The sequence below is a fragment of the Melospiza melodia genome, chromosome 4, assembly GCF_035770615.1.
Source record: "Melospiza melodia melodia isolate bMelMel2 chromosome 4, bMelMel2.pri, whole genome shotgun sequence".
Taxonomy (NCBI): domain Eukaryota; kingdom Metazoa; phylum Chordata; class Aves; order Passeriformes; family Passerellidae; genus Melospiza; species Melospiza melodia.
This window is the reverse complement of record NC_086197.1, coordinates 19,249,903-19,277,756: the sequence shown is the minus strand read 5'-3', so window position 1 is coordinate 19,277,756 and position 27,854 is coordinate 19,249,903. Positions and strand designations below refer to the sequence as shown.

General features: G+C 40.4%; 1 protein-coding gene across 1 annotated transcript in view; it reads left to right on the top strand.

Annotated features, from left to right (window-relative positions):
• TMEM178B (transmembrane protein 178B) overlaps nt 1-27,854 on the top strand; it is a 221,734-nt gene that overhangs the window by 33,657 nt on the left and 160,223 nt on the right. Inside the window, exon 2 of the mRNA XM_063154111.1 lies at nt 22,960-23,073. Within this exon, the coding sequence (XP_063010181.1) occupies nt 22,960-23,073 (114 nt within the window). The remainder of the gene's footprint in view (nt 1-22,959; nt 23,074-27,854) is intronic.

The window sequence follows — 27,854 nt, the reverse complement described above, 5'->3', positions numbered from 1 at the left end:
CAGATGTTGCTGAGGGGAATATTATAAGTGGCAAAAGTATTATAAAGGCTGTCTCTTTCACGCAGGATTTATGTCTAAGGTCTAAATTTTAATACTCTCATTGATATTTGGATTTTATTCTGTGAGTTGTTTGACAACATCCATTCCAAATGTGCAAAAAAATCAATCTAGCCCTAAAAAACCTGAAGATTTATAAAGCATATGTGATTGACAAATATTGGCCTAATTTTAATTTTATTCTGGTTATTGATCAGTGCCCAGGTATTCAGGGTAGGTTTTCAGCTGTCTTCCATGAGTTTAGTTGCTATATTATTGGAGCTGAGTCTTAACAGACAAAATACTTTGGGAAATGTAGGTAAAATACCAAAGGTTACAGCTGTGCACTTGGCTTATAATGCAGAATTTGATACTACTCTCTGTAAGGGCTGTAGTCTTGTCTATAAAGATAATTTGCCTGGGATATAGTGTTAAAATTGGGGTTGGTGGGAACACCATCTATACTGTGGGGGTTTTCTTCAGAAAAAGAGTCTAATAAATCCTCTGAAGAACTGCAATAACTGCTTTTGGATTTCATATCTGTGTGACTCCTGTATATCCAACAGATATGAGGCCCATGTGCCTTTTCAGCTTTATTTTCTGTGTTTACATTCATCTTAAGTGGCACAGGCACAGCGATGGCAGATTGCACAGGGGTATTTTTATTAGGAAAGCCCAGTAATGCAAGATAAGTTGTAAAATTTGTCTAGACAGAAGAATAGACTGAAATAGCAGTGGAACATGAGCAGGAAGGAAGGAAATACAAGTGTGTGTGTGTGTTGATGGGGGAGTACACAGGGCTGTTTCTACCTCCAGGGCAAGTCATCAGGAACATGTTACCACTGGTAAAGGAAAATCTTGAGGACAGACGGAGTCCCAGGGGTGAGAGCTGTCTGAAAAATGAGAACATAGTTGTGGAAAGGTAGTACCAGACTTTTTAGACAGGGTTTTTTTGGTAGTTCAAGATAGACCAAAAAAATGAGTCTTTCTTCCCTTAAATTTCATTGACATCTTTGAAATCTTTAACATGGTTACAATGAAATTATTTCCTAATTGTTATATTGAAATTTTAATTATTATTAATAATAATAATTAATTATTATTAGTAATAATAATAAGTTTTAGTACTATTTTTTGTAATTTGTAATTTTTTTTGTAATATGTCTGTAAAAGTACAGGCAGCAATTAAAAAAACCCCAAACAACATGGAGGACTTTGATTTTTTGGTTATGAAATGCAATTTTTTTAATTTAAGGCCACTCTCCTGGGATCCGATTCACCACTGCCTTATCCTCATTGTCAAGAAGAATTTCACAGATGTGGTGCCAATGCCCTCATGGAGGGGTCTTGCTGTTTCGTGCCTGGGGTCTTGTAAAACTCTTGTTGCTGTTGGGCAGAGCCATGTCTAGGAATAGTTCCTTTTAGTGAAAAATAGGAGTTGTAATCTGTGTAAGAACTGATATTAAACTGGCATGATTTTAAAGTCTGTTATAAGTGGGGCAAAGCATCAGAGTACTCCAGAACTGTTGATAGCTATTGCCTGGCAGCACAGAAATATTTCACTTTTCTATCTGAGCAATACTGGGGGAAATCAAAGAACACTGAAAACTGGGACACTGGGATGATTGGCTTAGGAGTTAATTTTTTTTTTCCAAAGCTAAATCAGTAGGACCAGACTTCAGAGCTTTATTCATGTTCAGTAGTAGCTCCATTAAAGTCACCTTCCTTCTCCTGATTTTACACACAATTTAAAGGGTTCTAAGAGCCCTATTAGTAGTATTGAAATATGGCTTGTACCTTGGCACAAAAAATAGGGGGAAAAGATCTGATCATCACACTCTCTGTGGCTCTAGTAAAAGCAAAGTTTGAAGAAACACACAGAAAAAAATGGTTAATAATGAACTGAAATGTAAAATTTTAGTTCAGTGCAAGACACTTGAGCATGGTGATAAACTGTGGAATTGGATTCTGAGACAAATGGTAAACTCAGGCTGCCTGAAGCCTTTGATTTGTTTGAGGAACTGCTTTAAGCAATCTTCTGCAGCATAGTTTCATATACTTAGATTTTAACTCCTGGAGTGAAGTGCAGCATTGGGAAGAGAGCAGAGGAGCACAAGGCCTGTGTTAGTGTGACCCCAACCCTTGATGCAGAGCTTGTGGGCACACTTGATGATTTCAGGAAGAATGCAGTAACTTCCTGGTAAATGTCCATTTTCCAAATATTGTAGTACTGGAGAATATGGAATAAATTGTCATTTCCTGAAATTTAAAAAAAAATCCTGCTGAAATTGGAAGCTTTTATTGTGCTACTACTACAACAGCATAAGTGGAAAAGCATTTATAGCTTGAACTTGCCTACTTCTTTTGGTGTGGGCAGACAAAGTGAGTTTCAAAGCATGTTCTCAAGCAAAAGATTTGATATTTGCAACCTAAATCACGTGGCACTGTATGTTTCCTGGGAGGGTGATTCCTCTAACAACCCAGCTGCTAACTGGGAGTGTGCAATTAAAAATGTATGTTGTGTTTGTCAGCTCTTTAAACTGTTCAAGCTGGTTACATAAGGTGAAGAAATTCATTACATAAGTTACACCATGAATTGCAAATTGTTTACTTAGTTGTGACAGCCATAGCTTAAGATATTTGTAGGCTGAGGGTTTGTCAGGGTAGACATTTATGAATCATTCTGAATAATGAATAAATTTCAGATTTTATTTGCAGCCTTTTAGCAGACAATTAACAAAGAAAAAAGGATAAAACTTGTCAGAGTTGTATTTAAATGACTGTCTGCTCCAGATTAGTGACTTAAGCTGGGTTGCTGAATTTGTACTGTTGACTAAATTTGGCAGTTCATATCTTGCTGTCAAACTCCTGAGTCATCTAGGCTTTTGAATGTTTTTCTGCATAACTGTATAATTATAGAGAGAAAATAGACTAAGTACATTAATAAGGCTTAATTAAAACATGCATATGTACAAATACTCATGTATACAAATGAAAGTATCCAAACTTCTGTGTTCTTATTGAGCATCAGACACAGCAGTACTCTGCAGTACAAATTCTCTGTAAACTGTGTTTCAAGTCTTCTTCTACATGGGTAATAAAATTCAAACAGCCTAGTGATGTGTTAGAAATTTCTCTAACTGTAAAAAATGTTGCTGTCTGAATTTTCTTATTTCAACTCCAGCTTTCTCAATAGAATTGCTTGTTCCTGTTCGGAACAAAAATAAGCTATATTAAGTATCAAGTGGTTTGCTTGTAGCACAGTGTACTGGATTCTCTGCTAGGATGGTTTTTCAGGAGAAATTTTACCTTTATTGCAAAAATCATGTCAAAAACCTTATTTCTTTATGGACTACCCCTTGAGTGTGTGTTCTGGGGTTCTGTTAACTCCAGCCAAGTCTTGTGCTCTGGGCTGCCCACTGAGAACCTTTTGTGTCAGGTGTGGGCAGTGAGAGCCACCTGCTGCCATGGCAAAGGTTTCTGTCATCCTTTCCTGAGGTGTGAGTGACTCAACTAGCTGAGCTGTAAATCTGTGATCCCATGGCCTGTGGGAAAATGTGGGATCTGGCTGTGCCCTTCCTTTTTCCCCTGGCCCATGAGCTTTCCTTAGAGGTGCTGAAGGTCACTTGTCCTGACAATCTGTGTCTGGCTCGGCTGCTGAGGTAGTTGAGGATTATCAGTTCATGGATGCCTGGATCAGCCCTTGCTTCTCTCAGCCAAAGCTTTTAGGATGATTGACAAATGCAGGGGGGCTGTTGGCCAAAGTGTTTTCTTGCAAGAAAGGTAATTCTGGGGCTGGAATGGCTCACAGCAAGTTGGCTGTATGTCAATAGAGCAGCATGAAGTTGACTTAATATAGAATGGCCTTTAACTCTGGCTGTGATCACCTATTTGATGTAGTTTTCGTGCAGTTTTGTGGTGATTAATGAATATTTATCATTCTGGAGATCTTCCAGTGGAAAACATTTTAATAAGTACACAAGAATGTTATTGAAATGCACTTCATTGCATAGCAGGAAAATGTGTATTTAATTGTCTCTGTAATTGCTGGTGACTGGATGCCAGGCTGGCAGGGCAGTGGCTCCAGAACCTGACCCATGTGAAGGCTTCTGGTGCTGCTGTGTGTGAGCCCTGCCTGCTTTGAGAGGTAGAAGTGACCTCTGCTTCACTCTGAGTTCAGAGCCAATGAACCAAGTCACCCTGTGAAGGAGGCAAATGAAATTTGGAGAAATAAAGTAGTTTGTAGGTTTTCTTTTTCTGCTGGGGTTGTTCCCACCCATCTTGAATAACTTATTTCAGCAAGGCAAGTGAAAACTTAATTTCCTTTAATATCAACATTCCCTTCTCCATTGCTTTTGCAATATTTTTGTAGCTGTCATCATGATAGAAGGAAATCTGTAAAACAAAACAAGAAAAAAATTAAGGAAAGTACATGAAGCAGGAATCAGTTTCAGTTCTCCAATAGTGTGAAAGATGCAGTTTGTTACCAGGCAAAGTAATTTCAGAATATCTTTTTACGCTTCAGAAGAAAACACTAATTAAAGTATTCCCTGCTGGTCTGCTGCACAAGGCAGCATAGCTCTGATGCTGTTCTGAGCACTTTCAGTGGCTGTGCTGAGCGAGTCTTATGGGTGGGTAATGGTGGTTAAAGTGGAATGGAGGCTAGAGGTGGTTTATTCTTAATAAAAATGTTAGCTGAGTAGAGAGTACTTCAAGTAATGTAGTGAGGTCATCGTGGCAGAACTTAGAGAGGAGAATTAAAATATTTAATTGCTCTTGTGTTTTTTCCCTGTTCACATCCATGAAATACAGATAATTTTTACTGCCTTCTCCTGACACCTCTGTGCAGGATGAGGAAGAGCTGCTGAATCAGTGTAGTCTTCTGCTACTGCAAGCAACTGCTAGGTAAAATTCCAGCCCCAAACACCTTAAGATACCTATGAAGAAGTAAAATTTAGGCCCCTTTTTTTGGGTGACTCCAAAATGTGGGACTGCACATTTGAGGTTCTTTGGTTCTTTTTGGGTTTGGCTTCAGTCTTGATCTCTGCCTTCTCACAGCTGATAGTCTTGCTCTATTGATGTGATTCTTTGTTGCAGGTCTTGCCATCAACATGAGGTTTTTTTCACTGACTTTCCACCTCATCTCAAAACTGAGAAGGAATGTGGCCTTTGTCAGTTCCTTAACTGCTTTCCATGCCTGCTGTTGCTTATTTCCCTCCACAGGGTATTTTGGGATTTAGCAGGGACAGCGTGCTAGAGCCAAGTGAAGTCATGTTTGGCTACAGCTGCTGGAGTAGATCCTTGCCCCTAAAGAGCAAAGAGAAGCAGTGGATGTACTTTAGGTCTTAAATTGTCCATTCCTTTCAGGCACAACTCTTGTTGCTAATATAGATGTTAATATTAACAAATCTCATGACTCTGTTTCCTGTGGCTTTCACAGGTGTGTTTGCTAGCATTCCACATTTGGAGTGTGTTGTAGTGAATTTGCCTGCTTTGAGATCCAGGTAGACTACTTAGTTGAATTTGGTTATCACAGTGGGACTTGCAGTAGGTACAGAGAAACTCTGGTGAGGCCAAGCCTTGAGACAGAGCCCGTGTACCTCTCCTACCTTGCCTGGGTCAAAGGCAAAACACTCAGATGATGACTGGGCACAAATCACAAAAGCCAAAATATTTTGTTCCCCAGACATTTGCTCCAGTCTAGACTGCTGATTGGGAGTGTTTTGAGTGACCTGACAAAATGTGTGTGAGTTTCTGGGGCGGTCAGAATTCTTTCACTATGTAATTTCCCCCCTTTTTGATGCTCTTTCTCTGTTGTCACAACTTTCTTACTGCTTAGATGCCTCCAGCTGCAGCTCACTGGCATGGATGAACAAAATTGGGTGGTTTATAAGCTGACAAAAATATAAGCATCAGACTCTCAAATTGATATTTGACAAGGAAGAGGGCTGAGAGACTCAGTAATGCTGCCTGTATGAAAAGACAGGCAGCCACCTTGAAGAGAGATTTTTCATCTTGCCAGGGAGCCACAGGGAGAGAAACCAGCCCAAGCTCTGTCCAGTCACCTGAACAGCACTCAGCCATACTCAGTTGTGTGCTAGATTTGTAATACAACATTTCAGTTGCCTGTGGTCTGTGAACCATTCTATTTAGAGCTTTAATTCCCAGAAGATGGGATTTTTATTTTGACTGTATGGTTGATGGTTACTTAAATACAGAGAGTTATGCTTGGGAAGGAATGCTAGTTGTGCCAGAGACTAGGTATTGGAAATGGAGAGTAATGCAGAAGGGGAAAACCTTTGTGGTGTTGCATTTTTCTTTTCTCCTAAACAAAATGCTTTGATCTCCAGATGAAGAAACTAGCACAACAGTTCATGTTAATTGATACCACTCAATCATCAATCCACTTGGCTTCTGCAAAGAACATTAGTTCAGCAGCACTGGCAGAGCATCAATGGAAGTTAATTTTAATGGTAATTCGGAGCTTCGCTTATTTCTCTTTTAAAAGCTTTTTGTACATGAAATAAATTTTTATTGCTAATTCATTTCATTATCATCTGGTGTGGGTTCATGCTAAATAGTGCAATTCACTCTTCCTTTTCTGGAATAGGGTGAAGCTACTGTCCCTCCCCAAATATTCATGAGTTGTGATTGTTGTTTGTAGTTCAGAGAGGTGAAATTCAGGGTTAAGGGACCAAAGGTTAAACCAATGAAAGGCATATTTTTTTTAATATTGAAACAAGCTGCAGTTCTTCCAACCAGGTAATTCATGACACAGGAGTCTGGGCCTGCTTGCTGAGACACGTTATGGACTCTGGCAGGACAGTGCTTCCACTTTTCTTCTGTCTGATGGGAGCAGCATAGCCCTAAGCCTAATGAGAGGTACTGTCAGAACTTTCCATCATGCTTTTAGTGATATGGCAGAGCAATACAGTTCATAATGCCTGACTGCATCCCTGATGCAGCACAGCTGCAGGCATGCACTGTGCTGCAGGTATGATGGTACCCATTTCCAACAAGGCATTTGAGTGATTATCCCTGTCCTTTCTAACTCTGGGCTGAGGATCCAGCAGGCACCAGCACCTTCCAGGCAGAGATAAGTAACTGGCTATATCTAGCATAGCTTAAAAATGATTTTAAAATCTCCTCATAAATATTATCCTGGTAGGAGTATCTGTGGTGATATGAGTCTGCTTTTCTCCTGTTAGAAGTGAGACTGGCATCCTTCAACTACTGTGCACATTGTATTTCTCAGATTTACTTTATAGGATTAGGAAGAATAGCTGAGGGGAAATGATGCTCAGCTTCATGTCCAGGTCAGCATATTTGGAGAAGCTGCAGAGCTGTCCAGTGCTGAAGCGATTCAAGCGCTGTATTATTGCCACGGGTCATGTGCAGCTGTTTGAAGTAAACCTCTTTACTGCTTTTGTACTTCATGGCATGGCATCAGGCTCCAGAATGATCAAAGCCTCAGGCTTAAATTATCCTAATTAGGCAAAATCAGAGGAGCATGAGTTGAGGCTTAAAGGTTGCCACAGAGGCAGCGTGCAGCTTACATTGCTATGTCCTACTTCCTTGTGGGACCTCAAGAGTATACATGTTTTTTACTTCCTTTTGGAGTACAAGATTCTGAGTCTTTTAAACGACCAGGACTATTTCAGAGTCTGTTTTTTTTTGCTCTGGAATAATATGAATAATAAAATTGCAGGCTTGGTCTTAAGTAACAACTCTTGTGGGTGAGGTGTACAGTTTGAGCATCATTAGATCATTCCACTTTATTTCTTTTCTTGGATTTTGAATATTAGTAGTATATCTAGCTGTGATTTTTTTATTTTTCAAGTACATCTTTCTACCCTAGTACAAAATCAGCTTGTACTGTGATATTATACTGTGATATTGGGTGTGATATTGCAGAAGCACTAGATTTTTTCATCAAAGGGTGAATAAATTGGGTCTGGAACACTATTGGTTTCACAATCACACAGTGCCTGGACTTATGGGAACCCAGTCTAAGACTGAAGTTCCTAGTCATTGACCCAATACTGCTGGATTGCAATAAATGCCACCAAGTCTGTAGGAAATATAAACAGAGAAACAAGGTATTTTCTTTTGCTCCCTCCTTTTAAAGACAACCTAAGTGTTCTTAAATATAATGGTCTATATGTCAAGAATACTTAATATTTGTCTTTAAAGTAAGTTATTGTCATGCAATTTCATAGTAAAATCTTTTATTCCATAGTTGAAAGTCTATAGAGTAACAGATGAATATTGGTATTTTTCATTTCGTAGGAAAACTTGGTTATTTTCCAGTAGGAAAGATTTTTGCTGGAATGGGGAAATAATAGCTGGAAATTTCTGTTTTCTGCCATTCTCTACAATTCTAGACCACTTGCTTTCATTTTGAAAAGATGCTTCTTAAATCTCAGGGAAATATTAAAGCTCTGGAACTAGATGAGTTTGAAGACAGATTGGATGTGGCTTTGAGCAACTTGATCCTAGTGAAAGGTGTCCCTGCCTGTGGCAAGGGGGTTAGAATTGAGTGGCCTTTAGGGTTCTTTCCAACCCAACCTATTCTGTGATTCTGATTTTCCCAAGTAGCTTTTCTTTAGTCCATTACGAAATGTCAAGATCCAATTTTGCCTTTGTGTGTGCTCCTGGCAAAGGCTTCTTTTGTGTGGATGAAGTTGCATTCCTGCACATTTGAAAGCTGTTCACTTACTGATATTCCAGGATTGGAGTATTTTACTTGAACTGTGTCCATGTACTAAGAATGGTTCTCCACATATCCTGCATCTGCTGTGGCTACATTCAGAAAAGCTGTTTAATCCTTAAAGTGTAAAATCTACTGCATTTGCAAATGTGTTATACAAACATTTATGATAATGGTATCAATTTCAGAAATTGGACTATTTTTTGGGGATATTTTATTTCTCACTCCTTTTAGAGCTCTGCGCTGCTAGCTCCTTTTCCCTTTGCTTTATGCCTGTTGCCCACTTGTGTAGCTACAAGCATAAACTCTGTAACCCCTTCTTTTAACCATCTAAACTTGGCTGTTCTTTTCTCTAGGCATGATCAGGCTGGTCAGTTGCCTGAGGAGGACACAAGTGTCATCTTCAGCTGATTCCAGTCATGTCCAGTGCCAGACTTGGGTGTTGTGTTTGGGGTATTGACTGTGCTGCCAGTGATTGTGGCACTTGGGCACCCTTACTGTATTTCTACTGCAGTATGAGATGGGCATTTTGCTTCTCCTTCCTACATCTCCTGGTCCTGGGAGTGCCTCCTGGATCTCAGCCTTGTGCATGCCACCTTAATATCTTGTTCTCTTTAAGATAGGCTCTACTTAGAAATATTTTTGATGGAACAGATTTGCATGTACAACTCACTGAGCTTGTACTGCAGTGTCTTCCAGGTGCTGCATTTGCCTCTTACCCTGGTGGGTGGAATCTCTGGGCAAGATCAGCTTGCAGCTATATCTCTTTATTATGATTTTTGTCACAATTGCTGTAATTAAACCTGATATAGCAGAACCCTAGGAGGTAAGAATAATAAGGTAATGGCATATTTTCTTAAAGCTTTGGATGTTTTCCAATTAATATGTTTTCTGTTAGGTTGGCATGTCATCTCCATCCTTTTCATCAGTGTGGATGATGATCCAGTGGAGGCATGTTTAGAATCATTCTGGATCTCCTTCACCTCATCCTATACTCAATGAACTGAAGCCTTGCACTCTTTTGGGAAGACTAGTACATAAATTAATGCTGGGTAGCAATACTGTCTTTTAGAAAATAGTTTCAGATATTGTAGAGAAACAGATTGTGCAAGGTAGTTTTAGAGTACTAACTAAAATGGGAAGTGAAGCATTCATGGAATATAACACATATAATAACACCTGGATTTAGAATTAATTGTACAGATAAAACGTATCCAGAAGCACATAGGATGCTGAATCATGGAGTTTTTAATTTTTAAAATCAAGCCTTGAAGTTCGAGTCTTATCTTTGCATATATACCAAATCATCTGTATGAGCAGTGGAAGTGCTAAACAGGATCAGCAAAAAGTCTTTCAGGGCACAGATTCTGTTCACTGCAATTGTACAGTGAATTCAGTGTACACTGAATGTGTCCCATTGGATGTTATCAGAGGCTACTGAGACACAAGCCTTTATTAAAGTTCAGATGAGGAGTATAGAGTAAAAAAGTAAATCCTGAGCTGGCAGTGTCTGAATAAATGCCTGTTTCCATAATCCCTTCTCTCTGCATCTGAATTTCACCAGTGTGGTGTTAAAGGCCTTCCAAGGTGCTTGGAAGAGAGCTCTTCTTTGGTCCCATGTATGCTGGGGCATCTTCTGGGATATGGTTGCCTGTTCCTCTGCCAGGATAAGGATCATAAAGCAGGTTCTTGAGTTGTAAAGGGCTGAATTACACCTCAGGCTATAAACCCCAGTGGGGTTCTGCTGCCCTTTCAGGCACAGGGATGGTGGGATGCACTGGGTGGTGACAAAGATGTTCAGATGTGCAGTGCTCACCCTTCAGACAATGCTTATTGCTGCCATCCATGGCGTTCTATTATATAATGCTGCTCAGTGAACTTTGAATCATGTCTTTCCTTCTATACAACTTTCTTGACAGGCAGCAGAAATATTTAGTCCATCTTGTCCTGGTCAGAACATCTTAGATTGCAGTGAGTAGGAGACCTTCACACTGTAAGCCTCTGATTTGATTTGACATTTCAGATGGGAAGGTGCAAGAAGTGGTAGATGACATTTATTGGAAGACAAGAGGATGTTATAGGCAAGGGAACATCATGTCACAATACCCTCCCAAAGGAAATTTCAATATGTGCTGACCCAGCAGTAGATGGGATGAGAAATTCTCATCCCACATCTTAATACATTTAAATATACACCAGCTCTGGGTCTAAACTAGGGTCACATGAATTTATAACAATCTAACTTTATTTGGTGTGGGGAAAAAATAATAGATGCTTTTAGATCTATAGGGGTTTTCCCTACTCTGTTCTGCTGCCCTGTTCCATTAGTTGGGCTGGCTTCTGTCATTTTTAATTTCTGCATTAAAGTACATCATATGCATGTCTTAAGAGAAATACAATGAATCTGAGCTAAAGTGCTTGGATACTAAATACCTTTGAGACTTGACTAGAATAACTTAATTCCTTGTTCAAGATCATGCTGGCAACAGGTCATCTCACTGCTAACTTTCCCATAGCTGGAGCTATTGGCATACTCTGATCCTTCCAGATGTGTACTGGGAATAAACAAAGGGAAGGTTGGGACTGGAGAGAAGTTGGTCCCTTCTCAGTTTCTGGTTCCCTCTATCCTCTTTCAAGGGCATTTATCCTTCCAGTGTTTTTATCTGCTGTGAAACGTGTTGCTGTTTGGTACAGAGCATCTGCAGCAACGCTGAGATTCTAGCCCAAAGTTGTTGACTGAAGTACTTTTGAGTGCAGCAAGACCTTGATGCACCAGAAATGAATTAGTGTAGTGTTTGTGGAGAGGTGCTCAATGCCCAAGCCTTCTGTACACAAGGGCGTATGATGGTATTGCAAAACTCATTACTGGATAAGTAAGGGCACAGTCCAGTCAACTGGAAAAATATTTTTTGATCACATCCACCAACTTTTTCTATTTCAAATACTTCTTCAAGAATAATTTCCTTCTTGCAGGAGAAACCACTTATGACTTCAGACAGCTGTGGAGAGATTAACAATATCTGTGGTTTGTAGGCTTTAGAATGACCAAATTGTGCTTTCGCTCATATTGGATTTCACAGTACAGTTGTCTGATCTTCTTATCACCATCTTTATCTTCCTTTTCTTTTCCTTCTAGTTGTCTTTCAGTTTGTTTGACTATTCAAGGACACCTTTTAAAATATCTACATAATGTTGAATTTCTCAAGGCCTTTATTTGATTGAAGCCCTCATGTACAATAGGAAGTCCAGTTACAGTAGTGCAGCAAACAGCCTTGTGAGGGAAAGGCAGTGAGCTGTGCAGTCTTTTGTCCCTCTGAATGTGTACTTCTTTACAAAGGAAGATGAAGTATCTTTGCAATTTAGTAATGGCAGCTCACAAGTTAATAATTTGAGCAAGGACAGTCCAGGGAATGACTGAACAGGGAAAGAGCATGGCCAAACATGAAGCTGTTCCTCACTTCAGAGAGACATTATATAAATGCCAGTTTAATTTAATGGTCTCTACTCACCAGGAAAAAATCCTCAATGTTTATTTCAAGGTAGTTTTTTGTGGCTTTTGTCATCAGACTCTATGATCCAAGTAGTTATTCAGTTGGTAGAGTTTGAGGCAAGAGACATTATGGACTTGCCGGGAGAAGCTCTGCTCACTTAGGGATGATCTCATCTGTTAGCTTTGCTCTGCACTTACATTTAATACCTGCAGGGGATCTTTGTCTCAGAAATACTTTATGTATGAACTGGTGTCTTGAAAATATCTTTATTCCAATCACAGTACCCTATTTTTTTCTTGAAATAACTAGAATAAGGACAGCATAAAAAAAAATTAATCTTAGAGAATCTAGAGTATAAGGATGTATTTAAAATAGTATCTTTCTACCAAAGAGAGAATAGGTTGAAAGTCTTCTGTTTGCACAGTTTTAAAGTCTCAGCAGAGTCCTTGATGGATGGAGGTAGTCTGTTTCATCAGCACAGGATGTAGAAAGAACAGTTTATGGGAATAGCAGTGTGTCTTTCTGGTATATCCATGCTGTAGTCTACTCATAGGGGGAAAAGCCCAGCCTAGTTGCAAAGCTGTTGTTGGATTTCTTTCTCACCTATTTCTTTGATAGGCTTGTTTTCTGCTGGTATTTCTGCTTTTGTAACTGAGATAATTTCAAATGGTTTCTCCTAGTTACCTTTAATTTAAAATGTGCAAAATGGGATCTATGCTAAGAGGGGCACCTTTCCCAAATTTAAAGCAAGCCAAATCACCTTTATATATAACATAGTTAGAAAAATGCCTCTTAATTTCAACTTATAAACAAAATACCTCTTGAGCAAAAGGGAAAAAATTGTCTCCTTAGTTTAGTTCTATAAATCTCTACCATATGACTCTTGCCACAAACTTTCTGCTTCTTTCTCATTTCTCTTCATCACAACTTATTATGTTCCAGTTGAGGTTGTGAAACTCTGCCTGCCACCCCCACACTTAGTTGCAGGACAAAACCTACATGAAAATGATATCATAAAGGTGTTGCATAGCTCATATAAATCCTTTCTTTAGTTTTTTTTTTTTTTTTAGAGAGACTGCTCTATGCAAGCACAAGACCTCCTGTAAGTGGGTTCTTCTGGGATATTTGTCTGGGTTAGGTCTCAGCCTTATTTCCTCAATGTTGCATGCAAGCATCTCAATGATTCTGTCATGTTGTGATTTCTGCTGCTTAAACATGAGGTTGAAGTGCTACAAGGAAGCTAAATGCTTTCTCCAGCTCAGCTATTTGTGGTGCTTGCTGTAAACTAACAGGGGATACAGAGAAGAGCTTCTGTTCCTCTCACTTTAAGGAGGGGACTGAATGTGTCTAGAAAGCCACATTTACATTGCAAAGCAGCATGTAAAAGAGCTTTCCAAGGCAGAGAGATAGGCACCTCAGACTTCACCGCATGTGATCACAGATACTCAGCAGGATGAGTGATATCAGTGGATCCACCCTTATTTTCTTCTTGGCCATCTGGGACCCTCCTTCTTAGACATCCATTTGAAATAGGTTTTGAAGTTGGTTGATGAAACACCAAGCTCCATGGGAGCATCTTACTATGAGAATCATAGGGTGTACATTGATATAAAGAAACCTGTCCGTGGAATAGCTTTTGCTGTGCTTTTTCTTTGGCTTGACAGCAGTGTTGAGATATTGCTTTGTTCCATGAACTATTGGGTCATCAGTGAGTTTTTACTGGTAATTGCTGTCTCACTGACTTTTTATTGATCATTTAATTTCTGCCTCCAAACATGTGGGAGCAAATATTTTTCAGTCCTTTTAACCTCCTTAACTTTTCATTTGTGCTCTGCCTCCCTCTCCCCTGTGGCCAGCCCAAAGCAAATAGGTGGACAAAAAGATTAATAGAAGCAAGGAGATGCCTTCCTCCTCTCAAGTGCCCTGTGGCTTGGAGACTGTTATTAATAGCTGAAGTAGAAAAGTGTTTCATAACCCTCTTCTTGCTCCTGCTTCCTTGCCAGCCCCCTTTCCTTGGTCCCTGGAGAGAAAGTGTGAGCTCATCACTTTCCAATGCAAATTCAGCTTTTGGTCTCATACTTGGATTCTTTTCTTATCATGGGTGGAATATTTATCTTCTGCCAGCTGGTGGCTTTAAGCAAGCTGCTATTTGCTGGGCTATCCAGAGACCATGTGAGGAACAGGCCTGGCAAAAGCTGCTTGAGCACTTTATTTTTTCTCTACTCTGAAAATGTTGCTGTCTGCTCAATATGTGTGCACATGTCTTCTGCACCTCTGTCTTTGCTCACGCAGTGGTTGAAAAGAAAATTTAGACATTTTGGTGTGGAATCAGAAATTGAAATGTAGGCGTAACTGAAATCTGTGGAAGTTGCTCTGTGGAATCTGGTCACATAAAGCCCACACACAACAAAGCTGTTGTGTGTCTGGAGATTCATTATCTTCAGGGATGGCTTCCTTTTCATGTGGGCACTGGATCTGATGTTTTCTGTATCTCTAGAGATCTGGTGGGTCAGTGCTGAAAGGGAGCTGGCAGAGCTTGCCAGATGGCCTGGTAAGAATGGGAATGGCACAATGTTATCTATTACCCCATTTCTGTATGGATAGTACAGTATGGTGGATCCTTTCAACCATCCCCCCTTGCTGAATTTTTACAAGACTGCTTTACCAGCTGAGCATTGCCTAACAAGTTAGACTAAGCTGGAGGGTCTGAGGGAGTCTTTATTTGGAAGTTAAGGGAGATGAGCTGTAGAAGAAAAATGGAAGGAAAAAAGAGCATCGCAGTTCTGCTTCTCACTCTGGAAAAATGTTTGCTCTCTTTCCTAGTGAAAATCTTTAAGCTGTTCATTCTGTTAATGCATTTTCTGGGCATGAGCCATTTTGTGGACAAAATATTTATTTTACGTCTCATCCTTTCAGTTGCTCTCTACTCAGTGGATACAGGCAAGCTTCTCCTTCAGGTAAAACAGAGGATGCTGCTACCTTGAGTATGTTTTCCTGAAGTTCTGTGTTCATTGCATTTTTTGGTGGTCAGTAAAGGCATCTACATATAAAAAGCAAGCTGAAATAAGATTGTATATTGAAACATCCACTTAATAGTCACTGGCAGCCTAACAGGCTGCAGACTTTCTGCATTTTACCCCAGAGGAGGGAGTCTATAGGTGTATAATGTGCTTGTAAGTACATTTATAGTTACACTTCAGTACAGTTAGGAAATTTTTTTATTTTCATGTGGATAATTGTTTCTGAAGTGAAAAGCATGCAAGGGGACAGAACCACTTGTGAAAATTTAATGCTGCTGGTGGTTTCAGTTGAAAAAAATTGATGAAATTTAGAAAAATGTTGTAAAATTTTCAGAGTGTTTTTCAGACTTTCAATTGAAATACAGTTTTAAAGTTATTCTTTAAAGGCATCAAATTAAGTTGCAGATTAATACAGTTTTGCGGCTGTACGGAACTTCTCTGGTGACCTGAAGCTTTGGCTGGTTTTTTTCCCTTGTGTGATATGACGAGGTTGAATTTAAAAGAAACAATTTGTGCTTAGGACTTAATGTTCACCTTGTGGTTTCAAGGAGGGGATGTTACTTCAAACTGGCCCTGCTCCTGTACCATTAGGTTGCATTTCCATTAGCACATCTTCTGATTTAACTTTATTTGTGAAGAATCTAATGGGCATCACCTCACAGCACATTGTGTTCTGCACCAAAGCATGGTAACTAGACATGATCAGGTGGTCATTTCCAGAAGTGCTCTCCTGATCCATGTCACTTGTTCCCATACGAATGTTCATTGTCTCTCCCAATATGTGGCCCTTGTGTCTGTCTGCAAATGGGACAGGGCACTGCATCAGATCCCTCTTTGATTTACTCAGATATCCAGGAGGTGGGCAGAACCTGACTGTGCACCTCTATCCACATGCAGGGGAGGCAGCTAGGGGCTAGCAACTGAGTCTTAAACCAACAGACAGAAACTCCAGCTCATCAGCTGAAGGGAGGCATCTGCCCAGTTCCTTGGCAGCTCACAGCAAGCAGCAATGAGCACCAGGAGTTGTTTCACTTTATCTAGGGCAAGTAGCAACAAGTCCTACTGGCAGATCAAGCTGAACCTCAGTGCAGGATGATGCCAGAGCCTGTTAGGAAGAAACATCTCTTGTTCTAATAGTTTGGCCCATGCTGCAACTGAAAATCTATGTTGAGCTTCATTAATTAGAACATTGGCTTCTATTTATGCATATAAGTTGATGAATATTCACCAAACATGTTGATTAAGGTGGTGATTCTTGCATGTTCTTCTTAGATTTTTAGCCCTTTACTCTGAGGTATTCTATTATTCGAAATATTCATGCGACACCAAGGGAATTTCTGATTAGGTAAAAGGGGTATTTGTCACTATCCTGGAAAAATCCCTTTGCCAGGATTTCTTCTGCTGGGAAGTAGAGAAACCTCAGAAAAGAATAAAAACAATTATCTGATTGCTTCTCTCTGTCTTCTCTCTGTTTTGCTGCTTTGGAATGTGGTCTGGAGACTGTTTACCAACTGGTCAATATTTGATTTGTTTAGTGTGAATTGTTTTTGTTTAATGACCAATCACCATCAGCTGTCAGACTCTGAGGAGTCAGTCAAGAGTTTTTCATTATTCATTCTTGTTAAGCCTTCTGTCTGTATCCTTTATCTTTCTTTAGTATAGTTTTAGTATAGCATTCTTTAAAATAATATCATAAAATAATAAATCAGCCTTCTGAGAACATGGAGTCAGATTCCTCATCTCTCACCTCGTCCTGGGGACCCCTCACAAACTCAACAGGCATTCAGACATTGGAATAGGTGCTCAAGGATGTGCATCTCCATTCTTGGAGGTATTCAGAACTTGATTTGACAAGGCCCTGAGCAACATGAACTGTCTTTGGATCTGATTTTAACTTTGACCTCTTTTGAGCAGGGCATTGGGCTGGTTGACACCTAGAGAGCACTTTTAACACATGTAATTCTGCAGTTAATGTAGAAGAATAGCGTTCCTAAATATTTGATATGAATCTATTTATATATCTGGAAAAACTATGTAACCAGTACTTTCATGGTTAGTATTACTCCAGAATAATAAAATAATCCTGTTAAAGGTGTTGCAATATTTTTTAATAAGTATCTGATTTCATTACAAAAAGTCATCTGGAGTTCATTAACTAGTCAGCGTATCTGATTGCATGATTGCAATCTGATTGCAGACTCTGATTGCGGGTATGTCATAGCAGCTGGTCAAAGTAGAACTTAATTTCTCCTTCTATCCTCCTCCAAGGTTTAATTTGACCAGTTAATTCATGCTAAAGCTGCAAGTCTTGCCTATATTAAGGTACCTCCAGATGAGTTCTGATGACTCATAAGACATGATTAAAGTAACTGAGGGCAGCACATACATCTCAGGGTGATAATTCTGAAATGGCACCAGCCTGAATTGCCAGTGCTAATTTGAAGGATGCAAAAATGCTAACACAAATAAATAATGAACTTTTCCAGGTGAAAGAAGACTTATAAGAACATAGCAGATGTATATGCCGCATGGAATTGCTTTTTGTTACCAAATTTTGATCCTAATTATGATTGTAGCCTCTGGAAACCTAACTGAAATGTTATGCTAAGAAAAACAACCCACTGTGAACTTCCTGTGCTCTACAGATTTTCTGAAGATAATGTGAAACACTTAGAGGCCCAGTGGCCAATCTACATATCTTTGTTTGTTATGGAGATAGTCACCCAATGAGGGACCAGTAACCAAACCATGCAATTAAGGCAGTCTCTCATACTGGATGCAGTTTCTCAAAGTTAAGAGCAAATATATGTCGTGAGTGCAGTTTGCAAGCCAGAGGCTAAGATTTCTTTTGCTAGGAAATGTTTGTGTAGTAATTCTCAAATAGATTTGTGAAAATTAGAACTAGAACAAAGGGTGCATTTTGTGGATTTTTTTTTGCTTCAAAACAGTAGATCCAGGGGTATCTGCAACACAAGAGAAGGAAAAGCTGCCTGGGGGTAGCAAAGGCTCAGAGTATTCACACCAGTCTTTTCAGGGAAGCTCATAATATCAAAAGCTTTGACAGGAAATGTAGTAAAACAAATACTAGTTTTACAGCTGGATCCTTCTTAGAAACAATTATGCATACTATAAGAGAAGAATGGGTACCCCCTGGTTCAGATTCTGCATGTTACAGATGCAAGGTGACTCTCAGTCCTAATTTGTGCAGTCTGGAATGGCTATACCATAGCTCATCCAGAGAGAGTGAGCGAGCTGCTGGCTCCTGCATCTCAGTTTCCTGATTGCTCTAACCCAGGGACTGCTGCAAAGAATCTTAGTGTGGGAGAAATTTTTATCTCTATCTGGAAGTCCTCTAGCTACTGAAGGTAACTTATTCACATTGGCATTGGGTTAATCTGTACTTGAACCTTTAAGGATGGTCCCACAATCTGCAGCCCTGAGAGCTGAGGCAGGGGGGAAGTGAGAAATATTCTAGTCCTCAAAACAGGAGAGGAATACTCAGATAACTCATGCAAATAAATCTGTGCCGTCTTGGCATTAATCTGAAGTGATATACTGTCACCCAACTGCTCTCGCAGGTTATCAGTTTGATGAAAGGCCATGTCAAGGACTGCTTTCTTTTACCAGCTCTCAGATGGCTTGGTCTGTATTATGCATAATACTAAACCATGATCACACTGACACTGTAAATTCATGAAACTCAGCAACCACCTTTGCAGAAATCAAACTGACCAGGGCAAATGCCTCTGGGTGCTTCTGAGATCCACCATTTACAACAGAAATAACCCATACCTTGGTGGCATTTTGAATTTCCATTCTATTTTTTTAAATTAACCATGGTAAAAACTGTTGCTTGGAGCAGTTTGAAAGAGTTTAAATATCATATTTAAGGGAGTGGTGGGGGCACAGTGGTGAAGAAATACTGGTCTAGAAGTTCTGAAAAATTTTGTGTTGACCTACCAGACAAATACCGCCTGGACATCAGACTAGGACCTTAATTGATCTCAATCTTCTTCTGCTTAGAGTGGGATAATGGCTCAGTCATTCCCTGCATTACCAAACAGTTTGAGGCCTCTGCTGGGATGGTGTTTACAACTCCAATAATGCAGTGGTAGCTGAGCTAACATTAGGGTGTTAGTTGGTAAAGTTCTGAAAATTGAATAGGAAAACATCAGTGTTTTTAGGCAGTACTTCTCCAGTGGCCTAGGTTAAAAGTTTTTCTCATAATGGAGAGAAGAGGAAGTATTATGTGCTAAGGTGATAGTAGGGAGCAATGATGAGCAGATATGAGAAGGAAGCTGAGCAGCTAAGTGAGTCAGTAAGAGGAGGTGCATGTTTGATGCTGTGAATACTTAGCTGCTCAGGATGAAGCTATCTCGAGTTTCCTTATCTCCAATTTGTCATCTGACCACTGCAGGAACAGGGGGCAGCCAGCCACAGTTAACAGCTGCTGAATCCCCTGAGCATCTGTGCTTGTGATGATGGCATGGCAGAGGTTTGCTCTGCATGTTTCTAGTTGCATCCTTCTGCTGATCCTTTTCTTAGCACTCTATTGGAAAATGTCAGCTACTTTTCTTTAGGATTTTCAGCAAGTATTTCCCTTTGGTCAGAAAAATATAGGATATACTGCCTCTGTCTCTGGAGCAGCTTTGTGGTGGTTTTTGTGTTTCTTGTGGCCATCTGTAACTCTTGCTATGGTGGCTCCTAGCTAAAAAATAACCCACTCACTGCTTTGCTCTATAAATACTGTTCCCAATTATTGGAGCAAAGTGCAGAGCAAAGCTGCAGTTGCATTTGGTCTAAGTTTGTTCTGTAGGCTGAAAATGCTCCATAAATTAATTGCAGTTACCCTATTGAGGGTATGGAGGGGAAAGCTTGCTTTTCTTCCTATTCCAGAGACTGGATTGAGCATAGCTAGTAATTCTTCTGAAGGTAAAGATTTTGTAGCATTTTTCTGAGAAGGCTTTCCAGCAGAGCAGTAATTCTGTTTCTTGCTGCTCTTTATGTTTTGCTGTCATAGGAACCTCCAGGACTTGGATCTTTGGGCATCTTGAATATTGTTCTCTTCTGTGTGGAGCAACTAGGAAAATATCAGAAGTATGAAATCATCACTGCTTATTAACTTGCTCTTCTCCTAATTTTTATTTCCAGATCCAGGCAAATGAAGGCCTTTTTCTTAAGTTCAAAAGCTGATTGTCACTTCTAGTTTGATATATGCTGGTGAAGTTGCATTGACTCAGAAGAGTCATTGTCCCACACTTGTGAGAGTGGGTTTAATAAATGGTTCATGTTTAAATGCCAAGCAATCACAAGCATTGTCATTTTGGACCGTGAAAATCTTGAGTTTCTCAGTAAGATACTGCCTTCTTCTGCTGGGTGGACACCATTGCTCCCTGGTGGAGCTGGCAGGACTTCAGTGCCCTCTGTGATCTGCCATGCCAAGTGCTCTACCATGTCCTGTTTGCCCACCCTGGTTGATAGTGATCCCAAAGCTATTTTTGTATGTTGAAGTCTCATTAGAGCCATGGGGAAGGAAGTATAAGCCCCAAATTATGGATATGGTCAAGTGATGACCTGAATTCAGCCAATAATCTCTTTCTGCTTTAGGCTTTGGTGATGAAAGTGATATTGAACAGCTTGCTGCATTACCACCAGAAGTCTTTGCAGAATTAGAAATCTGATGTACCTTACTAGAAATTAGCCTTTTTGGTTCCAGAAAAGCTGCAAATAGAACAGGAGTTGTTCTCCCTTCCTTCTGTAAGCTTTTATTTTGTATCTTGGCTCTGTGTCTCTTTCTACTATTCTATATAGATCTCTTGTTTGGGCAGGTATCTAATAACTTAAAGATTAATTTCTGACAAATAAGCATTTGTTATTTTCTTGCTGATACTTCTAATCTATAAAAGCAACCTAGCAAAAAGGAATAGGAAAACCTATAAGAAGGCAAGGTTGTGATTTGGGGATTTTTTTAAAGCTCTTTGCACACTAGCTGTCTTTTTATTTAAGTACTATTCTTAGTTTGAAACTTTAATTCTGGGCGTACATTTGGTGCCCAGATGGTGCAGACTCACACAGAAGCCCATCACGCTGTCAGGGCAGGCGGATACATATGTAAATATTTTGCCTTTTCCCCCTATAATATTTGGCTTTGTCTAATCTAATTGCTGTCAAAGGCAGAATGTGAAGAATACTCACAAGAAGCAAACAATGAGGACCTCAAATGTTTATACTGCATTAACTCTGGAAGATGCTGGTAGGCTGTGATGTAATTAATAACTTGTTTTATGGGTTTTCTTCATGCTGTGAATTCATGGTCTATAATCTAAGTTCATGCCAGATAGTATCTTACAACCCTTAGTAGAAACTTGTGTTTGCAGTGGTTTAAAAGCATCTTTTACCCTGTGGAACTGTCAATATAAGGCTAATGGGTCTGCCTTTTCAGTTCAGGCTGGCAGTAAGAGTCCTCTACCTGCCTCCTTGTGTATGGTGCTCTTTATTATTTATATAATTCATTGCTTCATTTAATTTATTCTATTGAGTTCTTGTCTTAATGTATTTTTAATACATAAAAGCATTTCCAGCATAGCTGCTTCTCTGACTAGTGGTAGCTAGTAACAAACAGCATGGCCTACCACATTAAGGATACCTATTTAGGTATCAAAGGCCTGAGCCAAAATAACATGATGTTAGTGGGAAAATGACTTCCATGAGCTTTGAATCTGACAGCTTAGTGAGAGGGTCTAATAAGCCAGTGTTAGCAGAGAATGCTGGCAAAAGCAATGTAGGAAACCTGACTGACTTTCATCAATACAAGAACAGTTACACAGTTACAGGTGTCTGATCAGATGTGAAATTTGGCTAGGCTATAATTCATGGAAAGCGTCAGACTACACCAGACTCTTTCTTCTAAGGATACTAACTATGCAGAGAGATGCCAGGAGATCAGATCCAGGAGGGGCAATTATTGTACAGAAAGGAAAGTACTTGTAAAACGAGATCTAATGATGTGACCAGAAGACATCAGAAGCAGCAAATGGTGTTTTTTTCTGTGGAGCATAGGTGAAATCCAGAAAATAGAGGGGGAAAAAAATTGCCCATTTCAACCACTGATATTGCTATCTGAGCCTCACTGTTCAGAGATGCCAATGAATTCCATCTCTGAACCTGCTGTAAGAGTGTCTAGGTACCTTCAAGGGACAGTGTAATGTGTCCCCCTGCTGAAGGGTGGAAAGGGTTAGGAAATTGTTCACTACCTATATGTATAATTTTTCTGTGTTGCTGTTTATTTAAGGGAGGATCAAAGGTGTTTGCTTTGTGTATTTCCTGAGGTATGGGCATTGAGTCATGACCATGATAGCACAGAAAGCTAAGACATGAGTTTGTAGTTTCTATACATTAACTGCATGGCAGTTGCTAGCTCACAGCTCAGGGAAGAATTTGCCACATAGCTATCTCATGGTGAAAGCAGGCACTGGCAGCTACTCCAGTCTGGAAGCTCCCCAGAATGTGTGAAAGATAAACTTCCCATATCATAAGTTTGGATCTGAACTTAGATGTCATGGGCTGGAGAGTGTGCGGGTTGTCACAGTGGGCAGGGATGGTAGGGATAACTTTGCTTTTGGTTGTCAAACCCCTCTGGCCTGTAGCCGGCAGGACATGTTACATTCATTTAACAACATTTTCTGCATTTTGCCTTTCCCAGGAGCAATTGAGCGGTGCTCGTACATCAAGTACCACTACTCCTCAGCCACCATCCCCAAGAACCTTACGTACAACATCACCAAGACAATCCGCCAGGATGAGTGGCACGCCTTGCGTAAGTGTTGCTGCTTTTCTTCACCTTCTCCTTGTGTGCAGGCTCCCTGGTGAATGAGAGCAGAGGCTTTGAGTGGCAGCCTGCTCAGAGCCCTCCTCTCACATCCAGTTTGTTGTGTAGCAGACAGATCGATTTGTTCTTGGGACTTACATCTCTGTTTCTGCTGCTGACTGGAAATTCTGCTGAGGCATGAGAATGCAGCAGTGGGGAAAAGGCATTTGTATGCAGAGATTAATACTGAGTTAAATACAAAAATGAATAACAAAATCAATGCCCTATTTTTTAATTCAGTGGAATGCTCTGTACGTGAGCACATTCTCATGCCATTGCTGCTGAGTTTCCTGCTTCCAGGAGAATTCATTGCTGGCTTTTATTATAGAATATGTCCCACTGCCAGCAGCTCCTGTGTGAGTGTGGCATCACTCTCCTTTGAAGATCTTGAAAGAGAATTGCTGCACCCTTTAAGGCACAAGGACAGTGATAATTGTAGCCAGTGGTCACCAACTTGTAATGCTTGCTGAAGTGACAAGATCTGACAGGGATGGAATTGCCTTGGGATGTATTGGCTGACCTTAAATCTTGTCTCTCTCTCATCTTGGAGATGGAAAAGTGTTTTCACTGAGAAAATGCATGAGGTAGAATTTCACAAGGAAGGAAACTACTGTTCTTGTTACTACATAGTCGTGGGGACTGATGAATATCCTGAGCAGCTCTGTTTTGGTGGAAGCAGTTAAATCTCGTTGAAGGTGGCAATGGCTGAGGCAATACGGGTTCTCACTGAGAATGTTGGAAGGTGATAGTGAGCTTCTACTCTGAGAACTGTGCCAGATCTGTGGTGTTCCTACAGCTTTCAGTATGCTTCACTCCTCCCCTGTGTGGTTCTTGCTTTGGGAGGGTCCTTCTAAGCTCAGAGGAGGAGAAGGTGCAATGCTATAGTTTTTTTTTCCTGCATGGGTGAGATTCATTGATGCTTGTAGGCCTTCCTAGTACACTCTGGTAAAGAGATAAGAGCCTTCTAGAGGGTCTTGCTAAATGCCTGTTTTTTTTTTTTTAAATGTGTCCACGTGGATAAATACCTATTTTTATTGTGATATGACAAAAAAGGAATAACTGAACTTATGCCTCTCTGCAGGTTGTAAGAGACTGGTCTTGCAAAATACTGTGTTATGCTAATTTGTCCCTGAGATCAGAAGATCAGAAGGTTCAGTTCACTTCAGGTTTTCTACACCACCTGTCTTCTCTGCTGGTGTTAGTTTCATGTTGATATAAAACCTAACAGTGCTCATCTATAGCAAAAAAAGAGCACCTATCACCCAAGACATCTTCTGTTAGGGCTCATAGGGCAGTAGGAAGGGACTTTGGTTTGTGCTTTGTGTATGCATCATTTTGCTTTGTGAATGTGTTCAGTAACAATGACTTATCCGCAACTATTTGCTGGGAATCTCACTGTTCAAAAATTATTTTCTAAAATTCATCTTTGTCTCAGCAATGGCTCAAATAAAGGGTTATACACCTGGTCATCTAAGGTTGTGTGCACCCTTTGGTAGGATCAGCAAGTTCCCAAGCTTTGAGTGTTGGTAGGGCATTTGTCAGTCTCCAAAGGTGCAATCTAGACACTGCTCACATATTTGTTTCTGGCGTGGTCTGAGGCACTCTCAGGGTGAGGCTGCTTGTCTCTTCCCTGTAGAGGGTACATTGAGTGAACCTCATATTTCTGACCCAAATTTTCTTGCCAGTTTTGGGAGTCAGATAAGTGTAGAGAGATGTAGATAGAACTGATATCTGAAGGCAGAAGAGTAGAGAAATACTTTGCTGAAGCTCTCTTCTCCTGAGCAGTTGGTGCAACAGAGTGCTTTGATATAAGGGGTAATCCCACTGGTGGTTCTGGAGGTCACTGCATTTAAGAATGAACTGAATCTATATGACTATTTCCCATGTAGGAACAGTAACCTGTCGTAAAGGACAAGGCCAATACCAATCTCTCAAGTTGTGGTTTGGTTGAGGGGATTTTTCTCCCTTTGCATTGCAGTAGACCAAGTAGGATAAGTCCCTTCAGCAAGTCCCTGTGATTTTAGCCCCTGCCTTAGCAGCTGATCCTGCTCTATGCCTCTGGACTAGTTTCATCCAGGACACAGCTACTTTATCTCAACACTGGTCAGTCTGATATTTCCAAGTCAACCTGGCCATTATTTTCCTCCGAATATTTCCCTGTTCATATCAGTGAGTGTTGTGACAAACAACAAAAGAAGCAGGGCCCAGGCCTGGCTATCTTCTTTCTCTTGCCAGGGGTTATTTTTCAGATCTGTAGCATGAGATAGGGAAAAAAAAAGTATTTCCTGAAGAAACATGGGGGCAAAATGGCATCTTGGAGAACTTCAGAACTGGGAAAGTGAAAGCAGAAGATTTGGTCACCCTAGTAAACAAAAATGCCTCTTCCAGGCTGAAGCCACTGTTACCATTTGCTGTATTTGTATTTGAGTCATGTATTTTCTTCTGCCTTGTGTATGGACAGCCAACTGTGGTGCCTGTGGAAGGAAGCCATTGTTTTGCATGTTCAGTGGGCTGGGGATTAGAGGAGAGAGGGCTTCCACTATAGACTGCAAATTGCATTTTTTGGTGGGCAGGACTGATGCTCCAGCAGTTTCTCTTGAATTGCAGGAATGCGTGCTGGGACAATTAATTTGAGGCTGAGGACCCCATGGCACCATTGAGCACACAAAGCAGATACTCCTCCTCTACTCTAGCTGTGCTGTTAGCCATGCTGCAAGAACCTGAGAGCAGCTGGTCCTAGAGGAATGGTTGGAGCTGACTTTACCAGCTTTGATTTTATCTTTTTTTCATTCTGTTTGACATTTTCAAGATGGAACCTTTGCTCCAAATTGATTGCCTATGGCAGTATGAGCTTGGGAAATAGGACTTGTCTTTGCTGCAATCACTTCCTCTCAACTATCTCTGGTTAAACAGGGATAGAGGGAAAGATGATTGTAGTATTGTCAGCTCTTACCTGTCAGGAGATAAATGTTGATCTAATTAGACAAAACAAGTCTCTATATGAGCTGAGAGGGCAAGAGAGAACCAGAGGAAAGCTATGTCTGACAACTTTGAGTACGAGTAACTGTCTTTATGGAAGATGCTGATGTAGTGATATGACTGAGTCACTGTAAGCATTTCCCTTGTCACACTTTGACCCTGGTCTTGAGTGCAAAACCTGATCCATAGTTGTGTTTTCTGAAAAACAAGACCAGCATCATTGTTGCTCTCAGAAATGGAGGTGTATTATTGCAGTAGAAAGCCAAGAAAATATGAGCAAGTCAATATTTATTCACACATTGTTCCATGCTGTTCCTGTGGGCTCACTTTTGTTATGCTACATATGTGTTCATAAAACATGGGAATGTGCTCATGGCAGGGGTTTGTAGAATGTGGTGCAGGAATTGGGAAGGGTGAGAAGGGTTTTCAGGTGTCTTAATTTGCAAAGACAGGTGTCTGCTAAGGAAGGCAGGAGCCTCCCCTGAAATGGAAAAATGTAAAGCCCCTCCCTCCAAATTGTTAGAAATTTGAAATTAAGGGACTGTCAAGCAAAAATATGAGAGCAGGAATAACAGTTTTTTATTAGGGAAGAAAATAAAAGGATAAAATAAACAATGCTGTAGACCAAAACACCACTGACAGAGTCAGAACACAACCTGACACCCTGTGGGTCAGGATGCTGGTAGCAGTCCAATTGGAATTGTGGCTGCAGTCCTCCTGGAGTGTCAGGGATGGTTCTGTTGGAGCAGGGATCCTGTAGAAGGCTGTAGTCTTCCTCTGAAGATCCAGTGGAAGAGGCAGCTGCTCCTCTGGGAAATCCAGTGGAGAAGTCGTGCTGATGTTCCAGAATCTCCAGATTATATCCAGTTAGGAATGCTTGGCTGCTCCCTCTGGGCAGAGCATCTCACAATGGGATGCTGTAGTTTTTATCAGTCAGGCAGTGACATTCAATAGCCTGTTATCAGCAGGTGTCTCTCCAAAGGGAGGATTGGTTGTGGAAGAGACAAGGAAAAACTGCCCACTTAACAGAAGACAACTGCCATACAGATGGCAAACAGAATACAATTTGCTTGGCAATCTAGGACATGAGGTGATAGAATAAGCATTTCAACTGGATGCATGTGCATTAAGGAAGCTGACAATAAAAGGGAGGCTATGTTGATGTTAATTTTTTTCTTGTCCCCAAATCTTCAGGAAACCATTTCTGGTATATTATGGCAAAGCAGTTGAAAGGCTGTGTTTGTAATGAAAATGGCAGTACCTCCAAAGCAACAAGGAGATGTACTATATTCAGTTTAGCATCTTCTAGGACCCAACAAAACTGTTCTTTAAAGCCACTGAGGGATAAGGTGCTAAAAGCCCAGGGAGTGTTCAGTCTGTGTTACTCCTTGGAGAACAACAAATACGTGTTGGGTTGATGCTGTGTGGTGTGTTTGTTTAGTTGTTTTTTTGTTTTTTTTTTACCACCAGAAGGACTGTAGTAAGGTCATTTTGCTTTCATCCCTGTTTGGCTTTGTGTGGGTGTGTTTGTTTTGTTCTATTTTTTTAGTAGGCTATAGGCAACCCAGGCTCTATATTCATCTTATGCTACAGTCTGAGAATTAACTGCTTCATGTACAAGAGCCATCTTCTCTCCAAGGCAGATGTAGAAACTACTGTGGCTTTAAAGTGCTGCAAATAAGCAAGTTGCTGATGTGTGTTCTTGAAGAGTGATATTTGTTTTTATCTTAGAGAACAAGTGCAATAACTCC